The 13,650-nt window shown below is 31.2% G+C and overlaps 1 protein-coding gene and 1 long non-coding RNA gene across 3 annotated transcripts; one reads left to right on the top strand and one right to left on the bottom strand.

The window, feature by feature from the left end:
• Positions 1-5,295: 5,295 nt before the first annotated feature.
• LOC111390334 lies at positions 5,296-7,764 on the top strand. Its single transcript, XR_002701902.1, has 2 exons — positions 5,296-5,701; positions 7,419-7,764. It is a non-coding gene; the product is annotated as an uncharacterized LOC111390334 (long non-coding RNA).
• Positions 7,765-9,468: 1,704 nt separating this feature from the next.
• LOC111390319 (ADP,ATP carrier protein 1, mitochondrial-like) lies at positions 9,469-12,865 on the bottom strand. 2 transcript variants are annotated; one of them, XM_023015338.1, is made up of 4 exons: positions 12,599-12,729; positions 11,101-11,608; positions 10,382-10,753; positions 9,469-9,998 (listed from the first exon to the last, which is right to left on the bottom strand). In XM_023015338.1, exons 2-4 carry the CDS (start codon positions 11,584-11,586, stop codon positions 9,699-9,701), a joined length of 1,158 nt encoding a protein of 385 aa, XP_022871106.1. In that variant the 5' UTR covers positions 11,587-11,608; positions 12,599-12,729; the 3' UTR covers positions 9,469-9,698. The 2 variants fall into 2 exon arrangements, with proteins under 2 accessions (XP_022871106.1, XP_022871105.1); XM_023015337.1 differs by lacking the exon at positions 12,599-12,729 and adding an exon at positions 12,737-12,865 and having other exon boundaries at positions 9,471-9,998.
• Between the last annotated feature and the right edge of the window lie 785 nt (positions 12,866-13,650).

The raw sequence follows: 13,650 nt of genomic DNA, 5'->3' as shown, positions 1-13,650 counted from the left end.
CCTGAAAATGAACACAAAAACATAAGTAAAAAAAAAAATAAAATTTTAAAATTGGAATTCAGGCACTCCGCCCCAGCGCGGAGTGCTCACTTGCAGGCACTCCGCGCAACTCGGAGTATCTAACTTTACTTTTTTTTTTTTTTTCCTTCTTATGGACTTATTTTTTTTCTAAATTTATTATTATTTTTTTTAATTTGACTATAAGTTTTGCTACAGTTATCGGAATTGAGCCCATGACCCGAATTCAGAAAGCTCTTTTCGATACGCACGTCATGCCCACCTAGCTTCGCTTGGTGGACATCGTTTTCGAGGTCAAATTTCGCCGTTTTCCCTTCCAAATCCCCAATTATAGTTTGACGTCAAATTTAAAAAATACGTATAACTCGTCATTTTTTTGTAACTCAACATCTATAAAAAATATATTGTCTATATTTTATCGAACTCGTTTCGAGAACTATATTATGGACTCATCGAATTGATCTAAATGAATATCGAAAATAGTTAAAGTTACATCAACGCGTTTCTTAAAAAGTTTACAAAAAAAATATATTAATAGTATAATTAAAAAAATTAAAATTAAAAAAAAAAAAAAAACTTGTCTGTGCAAAGTCAACAACTGTGGGCGCAAGTGACCATTAAGCCCTCAATGTGGTAATTAGTGTAAGGTGGGATTTTCAAGGGTAAAGTAAGAAAACAATGTAAAGGAGGAAAAAAAAGGACAAACTACTATAGCAAAACCGGATAAATTGGATTCAAGTGTGAAAACGGCTGTGACATAAATGAATAGTAACAAAAGCCTCTCTTTTAAGAGAGTAAAAATATGTGATTAAAAAGTATGAAATTTTTTTAATTTATTTGTAAAATTATTTTATTGAAAAATGTGATAAAAAATGAGTTTTGAAAAAAATAAGTTTCTAAAGAAATGAAGCTCAAACAAAGGGTTAAAGGTTCACGCATAGTTATAGGACGCGTAAATTTTATTTATAGTAGTTAAACTTCTATTATATTTTAATAAGGTAAATAAATTCCAATTTTATTCAATCGGATAACTACACTTTAAATTGTTTTTACTAATGTAATTCTATCTAACTCGATCACTTGGATAATAACATGACACTCAATGAATATTGTCCATCATTTATTGATTGTCACCATATCAATTATAATTAGTGAAATTGAACAAAATTATCTTAATTGAAATCAAATTAAAGTGTGGATACACAATTGAAATCATATTAAAATATAGTTATCGTATATGAAATTTAACTGTTATCAAATCTATCCAAGCATTGACCCTGTCAAGGCACCACGTCACCGGATCATTGTTGAGACCGCATAATCAATATTTGAGAAATATGTAAAATTTTCAGAGAATGTAATAGACAAGATTATTGATGTTTTATTTTTGTGAAGAATCAAATTGACTCGTTACAATGCTAAATGATCCCATGTAAGATTTCATTTAGACTAAATTTGCTTTTAGATATTCTGCTTGAAATTTTATTAATTAGCAATAAGTTAATCATTTTAATTAAACTATTAAAAGTTAAGAGAAAGTTCAAATTGAATTCCCTCAAGGATTTTAGTCAATAGGAGGTGTGATGATTAAGAATTTTGCTATTTTGCTCACATGATTGACATCATCTCACATGCCGTGGGTCCGCGTGAATAAAAAAATCCAAAAAAATGGAGTCCCCACCATTGTGAGAGTCGGTCACCCCCTATGTCAAAAAAATTTGAGCACTATAGTGGGATTGGATGATTAATTCCTCCAATTTTGCTCCCTTTCAATTGATTGACATTATTTGTATATTTGATCAATATGATTGCTCCTTACTTTATGTGAATTAGAGATGCATATCTAAACATTATTTTTCCGATTTTTATGGATCATTACTTTTTATTTATCTTCAAAAAGAATAGAATGTAATATTTTTCACAAACTCGAAGTTCGTCGATCCAAAAAATTATGCCTAAAAATCATATAGATTTCAAACGTGGGTAGTGTCCGAGTCAGAAGTACAAACATCCAAATAAACTCATGGAGAGTTCCCAAGGGAAGAAATTAATAGAAAGTAAAATTCTACAAATTTGATTGATTGTTTAGGAGGAATCATTTTTATGTTACTAGGTTTCGTTTAGATTGTATTATACAATATCCTGAATAGTTTTATTATTCAGAATGTTAGTTTTATTATTCAGAATGACTGATCAAACCATTCCGTATCAATAATGATGTGAAAATTTATAAGAATTAGAACGAACATTAATTGAAGAACTAGAAAATACTCCAATCTTAATAACTTTTTGTATGTATCGTTACTATTTCTAATGAAAAATTAATCATTAAACTATTACTATCTCGAAATTTTATGATATTGATAATTGGATCCACTAGATCACATTTGTGTTAATTATATACTCGTAACATGGCGATTACGATATTATTTTCTCAATTATTTGAAGGTGGACAAAATTTTCAGATTACACAATTAAGACAATTCATCTTGATAATGCTAGTGAATTTACATTTAATTTTTTTTTTTATGATTAGTTGTTGGGATGAGGAAAAATGATTCAACGTAATTGATTGTTAAATCATTATCATCGAGAATAAAATATTTCCATTTCTATTTAGGGAATGTTATTTTACAAGTGGTATCATTTAGAAGCATACTGCCACATGAAGTTCTATTGTTACAATTAGCTTATTGTCATGAGCTCAATAATTCTCATCTAAGCAATTTTGTATAATATGTGCACTTTCTCCACCAAATCACACTAAGATGGGATCTAAGGAATACTGAGAATATTTTGTTTGAACTCTTTTTGTTATATTGTTATAAATTATCTTGAACTCTTACAAGCGATATTTTACAACGCAGTTTGCTCATTTGGATAGGCGGTTTTCTTAGCATTAGAGGATGAATCAAGTAATTGGAAATGAAACATGATACATCATTATGTTATCTAGATCCTTGCACAAGACAATTCAAACAGAAAGTTTGAAAGATAATTCAAGTGCATTTACTCATCAAAAATATTAATATTATCTCGCACATTAATTTTAAATGCTCAAACTCGAATTGTAATCTTAAAATAACAATTTGTTAACGTTATATCTAATACATTTATGGCACTCCCAAAACGTGTTAACATTCAATTTCAAAACAAAAATCTCTATAAGAAAATAGAGTAAATAATAGAGATGATCTATTGAGTTGGCATATACTCTTCGTATATACATAACAAATTATAATACTTGATAAAATGTTCAAGTACTTGAAATATTGAAAATTGAGATACCTAAAGAAATTATGATTGAGATACCTAAAGAAATTATGTCGTAATGAAAAAAAAAATTTGAAAAAAAATTTATTGACAATACTTTTGTACATATTTCAGCTTTTCATATTATGAATGATAGTGAGAATTTTCTCGACTTAAAAAAATAAAATCCAAGTACCTAAAGATGTCTGCTTATCCAAAAGGGGGAAAATGAAGTTGTAATATATAGTGCATGATTCCTAAAATAATGAGTTTTGCAAAAAATTATATAAATTAAGCCCTTGTTTGAGCTCCATTATTTGGCTGGAGAAAGAGTATTTAAAAAATAAGAATTTTTTTTGGGTTTGAGTATAATATTATTTGATTGGAGAATGTGTAGTTGAAAAGAAAATAGAGAAAAACGTATTTTAAAAATAATGGGGATCAAACAAGGGCTAATAAACTATTATACGACAGATGCAATCACAAATCAATCTTGTTGATTTGAGAATGCATAAATGTTCAATGCGTGTCTAATAAATATGATTATAACCCATTCATCCGGTATACCTATTAATACTTATTATATAAATCTTGAATAATTTAAAATGCGCGTAGCATATAATTTAAGTAATATTATTATGGGGGAGAGTAAATATACATTATACTCTTTTTCTGTTTATCAGTATTTTGTTTCATTGGATTTCTCTATCAAGGTTTTCAACGATATAACTTTTTTAGCGTATTTAAATGTATGACGTCTTTTTTTCATTTATTAGAATTTTCATGAGTCATATTTCTTGGATCATGAATACCTATAACATGCATGACATTTACATTTAATATAACTTTATGATTCACTTAATATAACTTTATGATTTATTTTTTTATGTTATAAATAATATACGAAATTTTGAAGAGAGCAACAATGAAATTTGTATAGTATCATGATTCACTTCATATAATTTTATGATTTATTTTTTATGTTATAAATAGTATACGAGATTTTGAATAGAGAAACAATAAAAGTTGTTTTCACCAAACTATCATGCTAACTAAAGTCAAACAACGATAGATGAATATATTGTATGAAGATGCTATTGCTTGAGGACTATAACAAGAAGACATCGAACATAACTCACCAAAATTGTTTTATACAAGTTTTTGAAATACGACGTGTTAAAGACATTGACATACAACATATGAATTGACTCGATATAATGACTTTCATTAATTAAAATCAATTGAAGTAACTGTACTCTTCTTTATTTGTTAAAATTATGTCCCAATTAGATTTTTTTTTTTTTGACAATACTTTAATGAGGCATCATTTAGTACCATTTTTTTTTATAACTTAACTAAACTCTTTTTCCCTTCATTTGGTATTTTTGACTCACTGAGTTTTTGTCAAACTAGATTTTTAACGAGATAATTATATGTAAATAGTCATGCAATGGGAGTTGATCGTAATAAATCCAACTATACGGCATTGTGAACAAATAATAGAGTGAGAGAATAAAATTTCGTTCTCACATGAACTAAGTAATTAATCTAGGATCAATTAATTATAATTCTAATTAAATAACCATATTCTTATGAAGAATTTACACTAATTAATTAATTAAACTAAATATTCTAATGAGCAACTTGGTAAGTGAGAATTTTCCCCCCCTCTTTAGTTCTCTGTTATTAGTCATTACACAATAAATTGCAAAATCAAACTTTAGAAATCAATTCCCGTCTTCACTCTTTCGAGCAAAAACATTATGCGCTATTGGGTGTCCTAGTCCCCCATTCAAGACAACATTTTGCAATCACTAGTCAGCACGAAAAACTAAGGGACTGTTCTCTTTGTCGTTTTCAAGCATTTTTCTATTTTCGATTTTTCAAAATGGTGAAAACGTGTTCTCCTAGCCATTTTCGAAAATTCATTTTGGAAAACAAAAAAAAAAAAAAATTGTACACAGAACTCAAAACGTCTAAAATGACGTTTTGAGTGTTTTCGGCAAAAACACTCTATATTTGCAAAACACGGAAAACGCTCTTTTTAGACCTCTTTCACTTCCATTTCTCACAATCCCTGCGTCTCTCCCTCCTCCAACTCTTTTACCTTTCCCCTGACTGATACAGATGGATGCTCCTCTCATCGGAGCTCTATCGCTTTTCCGCTTTCAACACCCTCATTTTTAAGTCGCCACTTGTTTATTAACTCATCGGTCCAGCCATCCAGGTGCTACGCCATCGATTTAACTCGTCCAAACAAGGCATCCTCCTCTGTTTGCCAAACAGCAGCAACACTAAGCGCTAAAGACCCACCCAAGTACCCGAGACGGGACGACCCGAAGTTCCGAAAATAGAAACAGAAAGAAGCGGAAATACTCAAAGACATCGAGCCCATTATTTATCTAACCAAAGAAATCCTACACTCAAATAGGTGATTTCTCTCATCCATTCAAGTTAATCTTGCCTTGAACTTTAATAATTTATGTTTAGATATTTTCTTCGTCGTCATATTTTTGCAATTGCTTTTAGTTGCAAGGTTTTTTGAGGTAAAAAATATGTGGTTTTGATGCGATAATTGAATGTCCAAAGAAGGGATATACAATGTTAAATTGAATACTTAAAAAACAGTTTCTGATAATGCACTATTAAGTTACAAAATAACGTCCTTATCTAAAATCCAGTGATAATATGCATAATTTAGGCCGCTGTCTTGTCCCAGTGAGTTGTTTTACCATGGCTATGACATTTATTTGTGTACCTTATTGATTAAAAGCTAGCACCCATTCTAGTTTATGGAAAGTCCAATATTTGGCTAGAAAAGGTAATTAATGGTTTCGTAAACTATTATCCTATTTGTGCTGGTGATATAGATGGTTGTTTGCGCAGAATTTCCAATTTCTTTTTGGGAGTGTCAAACATAGTGAAGTTTAGATGTGATTTTTTGAAGAAAAGGGTTTTGCATCCTCTCTTTTCTGCTCATTAATTGCGTTGTATGGATAATTCTTTGTACATGAGTTTGCTTAGTGTGTTTATGCATATTGCTTTGGTCGAACTTCAAAAAAAATTAGCTATGTATGGTGTAGATGGTGTTTGATGAAATTTCTGTGAAGGACATCATTGTGTGAATGGTCTTTTGTCATGTTATATGGAGGTTATATCAGGACTAAAATGGACAGTACTTTTGTCAGATTTACCATTGTCTTTTTTGACTTTCCCCTAGCTATGCTAGTCTCATCCTATATATCCTTTTACCCATTCGACAATCCTTTCTTAGCTCTCTAGCATACATTAGTCTCCAAAAATATATAGCTAATCTAGTCTCCAAGGTTAAGATAAACCAATTCTCTATTCTTCCTCCTAAAAACAATGTGCAATCACTATGTTCCAGTTACATAAATCAATGCTGCTTAGAACTGCAATTGTTAGTAGCAACATAGAGTTGAGCGTTAGAGTTGGAATGGTGTGATTGTGGTTCTTAGGCCTCAATTTCTAACGTTAGTTATGAGTTTATTAAACCTTTTAGCTCAAATGCAATGACTAATGAATAGGCTTCTTTATTTTCATGGGGTATCCAAAACCTTGACGCTGAACCTGAAATTGCATACTGGTATCATCACTTGAAGTTATACCCAGGGGATGAGTCTCGTCCTTTGTCCACTAAAAAGCTTGTATTCCTGGAAGTTTTTCTTAAGCCTTCAGAGGGTTACTTATCCCGAATGAAAAATCATATTAGACTTATTGTGCTCATAAGAATGAGCTGCTTGTGTTTGTCATCCATTTTGGACGAGCACCTTGGACTATAATTAGGAGTCAATATTGATTTATTGTCTAATTTTGTTGAGTACCTTGGACCATAAGTAATGTGAAGCATGTACCATTTTGTCAAAATTATATGCTTGACATCATGTCAAAATTAACATTTTGTTTGTACCGTAGATCACCTAACACATAATTCCACTTATAAATAATGTGCATTCTAGTTATGTGTCTTTTCATACTTAAAAGCATGGTAAATGAGATGGGAAAATTGTATGCATAATATATTTTCACTTTTTTTTCAGATGCTTTTATTTATTTATTTATTATTTTTTATGTATGTGTTTGTTTTGTCGAGGAATAGTTGATTAAGTTTCTTCCTTGAATTGCAGCCTAGAAGCTGTTGTGAGGTCATTTTAGTGGTTCGATAGTACAGGGTAGGATATCGCAGCAATGTTATTCTTTTGTCATGATGCTGTATACTGCAATGGGGATGATACAGGATTGTAGATATTTCTCTCTTACGAATATTACATGAACTTGTGGATGTGACACCTTTCTTCTGTAGAATGAATTCTATTGAGCAATTAAGGAAACTGATTAGTCATTTTTACATAAAGAAATAGGATGGTCAAATTCTGTTGCCATATATTTTGGCCCTTGTTATTGTTTTCGTGCTTGTGATACGTATAATCTTTACAAACCTTGTAATTTTTCGTTTTAAAACTTGTGTTTACTGAGATTGGTGAAATGGAACATTTAGTCACGTCAAATCATCGTGTTTGTGTTACATTGTTTTCATTTTCATTTTGCCATGACACGTAAACTTCTAATAGTATTTACTGAACTGTGTTGCCAAATTTAATTTAGTTTGTGTTTTTTATATCTGTCAAATAATATTTTAAGATTCGCTGACTTCAAAATTTATATGATATTATTTCATACCATATTAACATTAAACTATTAAAATTTATTGAATAATCATATTTCTTAAATAAAATATTCTCAAAATTTCAAAGTGAACGCGTTTTTCAGTTTTATGTTTTCAAAAACAGCATTTTAAAATGACAAAGAGAACTTATTTTCAGCAATTTCAAAACATGCACTCAAAATGCAAAACCCAAAATGAATTCAAAACTCAAAACTACAAAATTGAAACACGAAAAGTACAACTCCTAAATTTTTTTTTGAATCAAAGATGGATTTTATTTATAAAATGTTGACTCCTTCAGTAGTCTATTAAAATGGAATAAGGACTAATTTTCATTTTTATTCTAAACTAGTATGGTACTTTCCCGAAATTTCTTTCTTTATCTTCTTAAGATAATTTTACATATACATTATAGTGTCCATAATATACACGTGAAATTTCATGATTGGAGGGTTGAAAAAACTTAAAATGGAATAAGGACTAATTTTCATTTTTATTCTAAACTAATACGATACTTACCCAAAGTTTCTTTCTTGATCTTCTTAGGATAATTCTACATGTACATCATGGTGTCCATAATATACACGTGAAATTTTATGATTGGAGGGTTGAAAAAACTATTTTTCAACCCTCCAATGATGTTACTGTTTTTCAACTCTCCAATGATATTATGCCACTTTTACATTATACATGGGTGAAGCTATGTACTGTCCAGCAAATGCCCGCACTGGACTTTTGGCCCAAGCCCATGGTCAATCCAATTTTTATCCTTTTTTTTTAAGTATGTTTTTCATTTATTTATAGTCCAGCCCACACACTAATTTACCCCAACTCCAATTGCACGGCGACATTTTTTGACTCTTTTCCCTCAGCAAGAAATTAAAAAAAATTCTTTAAATCTGCCCTCATTTGGAAATATTTTCAAAGTTCATTTCTTTCTTTTCTTGGACCCTCAAAGTTGCAGCAAAAAATTTCTTGATTATATGAGTTTTCTGTTTAATATTAAGGATTTTGATTATATTAATGTTGAATATTGATAATATTCGTGATGGATTCTTGAAATTTTGATTTTTGTCAATTAGTTAAATAATTAATGATGATTTTATGGTGTTCTACCAATTTGTAAAAATTAGTAGTTCTTTTCTTATTAATTGTACTTAATTGTCACTTGTTTATTTTAATGTGAAGTGTCAATGTAAAGATTATCTAAAAGAAAATATTTCTTAGAAAATATTGATGCGAAAATATCGAATAAAATGGATTTTGAAGTTGCACAACTTGTTACAGATTATAGAATAAGGAAGAAGATAATTATCTTATTAGTGTTGTCGCTTAGTTATTTTTAGCATTGGCGTAATATCATTAAATTCATAACCGAAAAGATCGACCTTGATTAAATTTTGCTCGCACTGGACAAAATTTCTGGCTTCACCCCTGACATTATGGATATCATAATGTATATGTAGCATATCACTGGGCATTGCAAGTGCTTGAATTCTACATCTAAAAGATTAATATACCAATCACAACATAATATACAAATATCTACCAATTATTCGTTCAATGAAGTCCACAAAGTTTTATAGCCTTAAAACATAATCCTCACATAACAGCAATCAAATTTCCCAATATTAAAGCATGCGTCTAGTAAACTGATATTGGATTTGCAGCTACGATAACATGCCAAAGGCACCCGTAACTATTCAACATATGTGTTTCGTCATCATCAGAAACAAGATAATTAACCACCACCACCAGAGCCGTATTTCTTGCCAAACATAAGAACCTGTAATTTGTCGTAACCAGCAAGTACACCAGCCCCAGCAACAGCACGCAGTATGTTGGCTCCAGCACCCTTGAAGAGTGATTTAGTCCCTTCCTTCTTGATGATCTGGGAAAACGCATCCATTGAGCTCTTATATTTGACGGCCTCTCCTGAGGTCATCATCATTCTTCTACGCACGGTATCAATTGGGTAAGAGGCCAACCCGGCACCAATGGTGATACCCCATCCCAGCAAGAAACTAGCAAAGAAATTATCCTGCGGATAACCAGTAACAGTAACACTGTTAGTAGCCTGCAAACTGGCTTTTTCCATCTAGAACTTACTAATGTAGCAGATGAAAATAGATGTAAAATAGTGCATCAAACAAAGGAAAAAGATCATGCCAAAGCACATAAAATTGGGTTATCATGAAGGTCAAATATTATCATGGCAACACAGCAGCAGAAGACCTGGAGAGATCAAGAAATCAGCCAAGTTGCAAGATTGGCTTTCACTCTGATGTATCAATGTCATAAAAAAGTGGAAGAAAAGGCGAAATATCTTATGGAGGGAAATAAAGTGCCAAATATGGATTGATGATGTATAAGTTATAAATAGAGGTCTAGAATCAAGAGTTCAAAATTCAGAGGTCTGCTGACCTGCAATGAACCAACCAGAACTACAGGTTTCAACGAGTCATACAATCCAAAGTAGAGCCCACGGTAGACAATAATTCCAACACATGAGACACTAAATCCACGGTAAAGCCCAGGAAGACCATCAGATTTGAGTGTTTTCTTGTAAACATCAATCAAACCATTAAATTGTCTTTCACCACCCTTTTTAGCAGCCTTAGCATCATTTGCCAACCGTGTTCTAGCATAATCAAGGGAGTAGACAAACAGAAGAGACGATGCACCAGCAGCACCACCGGATGCCAAGTTTCCTGCAAACCACTTCCAGTAGCCATCCCTGTCTTTCTTGAAGTTAAAAAGCCTCTTGAAGTAGTCTTTGAAAGCAAAGTTTAAAGCCTGAAGCATATGCATTAATTTCAAATGTCAATAAAATGAAAAGCTGATGAACTAGAGAACTATAACCATCTTTTAAGCCATGTTTTAATTTCACTAATATCTTATCTCAGAAGCACAAGAACAAGGACAAATTTATTGTATAGCAGTTGGTATGTCTTTAATTAAACGCAGAAAAATGAACATAACAAAACTGGTCATGTAAGCTATTGCATGATGAATTTAAATGCGCCCATTCCCTTTGGCGAGTTTAGACTATATCTTGCCCAATTTATAATTAGCAAAGTGAAAAAAAATAAAAATAAAACCACCACTACAGCGAGCAACGACAGATATAATTGTATATTTACCTGGGTGGGAAAGTATCTGATAACATTTGCAGTGTTGCCTCTCCAGAGAGCAATCATTCCTTCATCCTTCATTGTTCGGGCAAAGCAATCCCCAATCCCTTTGTATGGTTCAGACAACCGACCTGATTTGATCATTTCATCCTGGTTCTGAATCAAGAGCTTAACTCTCTCTATTGGGGCAGCAGCTGTCTTAGAGACAGCAGCAGAAACCCCTCCCATGAGGAAATCCACCATAAAACTGGAAAAGCCTTTATCCTTTTCAATTGGAGCAGGAATCATAAAAGGAAATATCGGCGATACGGTTTCCAGCCCAGATCCTAGGTATGATGGAAAGAAATGGCTTTGCAGACCTCCGTTGACATATCTACCAGACAAATTGGGTAAACCAGCATTCCTTGAGTGCATGTGTGGAGAAATTTGAGAGAAGAGGTAAGATTCTCTTTGTATCTTTTGATATACAGACGGATGCTGTGAACCGTCTGCCATGTTAGCAAATCAAAGTGGTGATCTGCCAAGAAAAATCATGTTAATAAGAAGAAAATTTTCTGAAATTACTCCACAACTTTCATTTCATAGATGATGAATTGATGATTACAACCATATTCTTCTCATCATTAGAACTGCAACTGTGAGCAGGTTGAATTATAAGTAAAATCTTATTCAAATATTTCAAAGCAGCTTCAGTAAGACATCCTGTGAGGATATCTAGTTCCATTGAGCTTGTGAAAATTCTTTTTGATATAGTTTGAAGAAAAGTGTATAGAGATATAATATCCAGATCAAAAGTCTAAATGCACTGAGTACCAATTCACGAACTTGTTAACTCTAGTAGACTACTATTGACTTCAGCAATTTTTAAACAAAGTAACCACTATATTTTTACCCTTTACAGGAATTTATACTAGAGATAATTTATGAAGGTAAACGCCTTTTGAATTGCATTGTGTAACTAAAGAAGTTTGATAGGTAATTGCATGGATAATACATCTACACAAACCAATTTCACCACTAAATAATTATTTTTCCGAAAGCATGAACATCAAAAATAATTTAATTGTGTGCAATTATCTTCCAGAATTCAGTAAACTAATCAGCTATTTCTTGATGAAATGTTCACAGCTTAAAAATGCCGAAACACAAGATAAATATAACGATCTGTATTCCTATGTTCCGGGGACAATTCTAGCGGCAGACAAGGCAACTTGAGGAGGAATAATTCTAGAAGATCACTAATTAAAGAAGTCACCACCATGGATGTCAATTGATTGTATTACGGTCAATTCCACTAAGTTTATTACAGGTTCAATTTTAAAAGTTCAAAAAATCAATTCAAAATTCCGGGATAACCTGAAATCAAGCTCAAGATCACTATATAGATAAAATCAGTGCCCTCCGAAATTCAATTACACATTCATAACAAACATACAAAAGCTAAAAATAATTCAATTGCACAAAACATAAAGGAAATTATTCGAGTAATCAAATAAAATCATCTGACCAGGATCACCGTTATTATTAACTAAATCAGGGCTGATCGCATTAAACTATAACGATATAAGTGTTACACATACAATTATATAAATTGTGTGTGGGGGTGGGGTGTGATTTTATGTATAGAGTGATAGAATTCTGGAACCTGAGGAAGGATATTGCCAAATATGCCGAAGGGGAAAGATGGATGAACTAAGAAGTGAAAAATTTCTTGCATATCCGATAGAGGAGATTAGGGTTCACACGAAATTACTTTTCTGTCCCTACTAATTCCACAAAAATTTTTGTCCTGCTATGCCCCTGTTTGCCTCCATTTTTGCTGAATTTTAATAGTTGAAATAATATTTTTTTGAAAAATATATAATTGAAAAAAAATGAAATTTTTTTATCTGCGTGTAATATTATTTTACGGAAGATTGTGTTGTTGAAAATAAGAAAGAGAAAAAGAATGTAAATGAGAATGGGGGCCAAACGGAAGCTATATAAAATTACTTTCGCAAACATAATTATTAGACCTGATCTAGACATCGACTCGGTCAAGGCATTAGGTAATAGGATTACTGGTCCGACAGGTGAACCGGTGGTTGGACCAGTGGATTATTACTTCAAAATAATTTTATAATTTTTAAGTATAAATTTTTTCACTTATCAAAAAAGAAAAAAGTATAATTTTTTCTGCTTGAGACAATCAAAGTTTTCAAGTTCTTTGTCATTAATTATTTTTATACCTTTAATTTAATGATTTTTTAAACTCATTTATCAGTGATAATGGTTACATTTTGATTTTATAATTTGGTACATTATATTAAAAAATTTATATTTTCCCTTTTTGTTAGTTATTGACCAAAAAAAATATGTTTATTATCTATTCAATTTATTTGAGTTAAAATTATTATTATTTTTAAATAAAATAAGTATATAAAATAGTTATTTGATATTACAAAATGATTGAGAATATTGTAGTAATTTTTTTTTAAAAAAATTATTTCCAAAAGACTACAATTTATTTATAGGAGCCTGTTTGGTTTGGATTTAAATTTGATTTTAATTTAAGTCAAA

The sequence above is a fragment of the Olea europaea genome, unplaced genomic scaffold, assembly GCF_002742605.1.
Source record: "Olea europaea var. sylvestris unplaced genomic scaffold, O_europaea_v1 scaffold671, whole genome shotgun sequence".
Taxonomy (NCBI): Eukaryota; Viridiplantae; Streptophyta; class Magnoliopsida; order Lamiales; family Oleaceae; genus Olea; species Olea europaea.
This window is presented reverse-complemented; position numbering and strand designations above follow the sequence as displayed.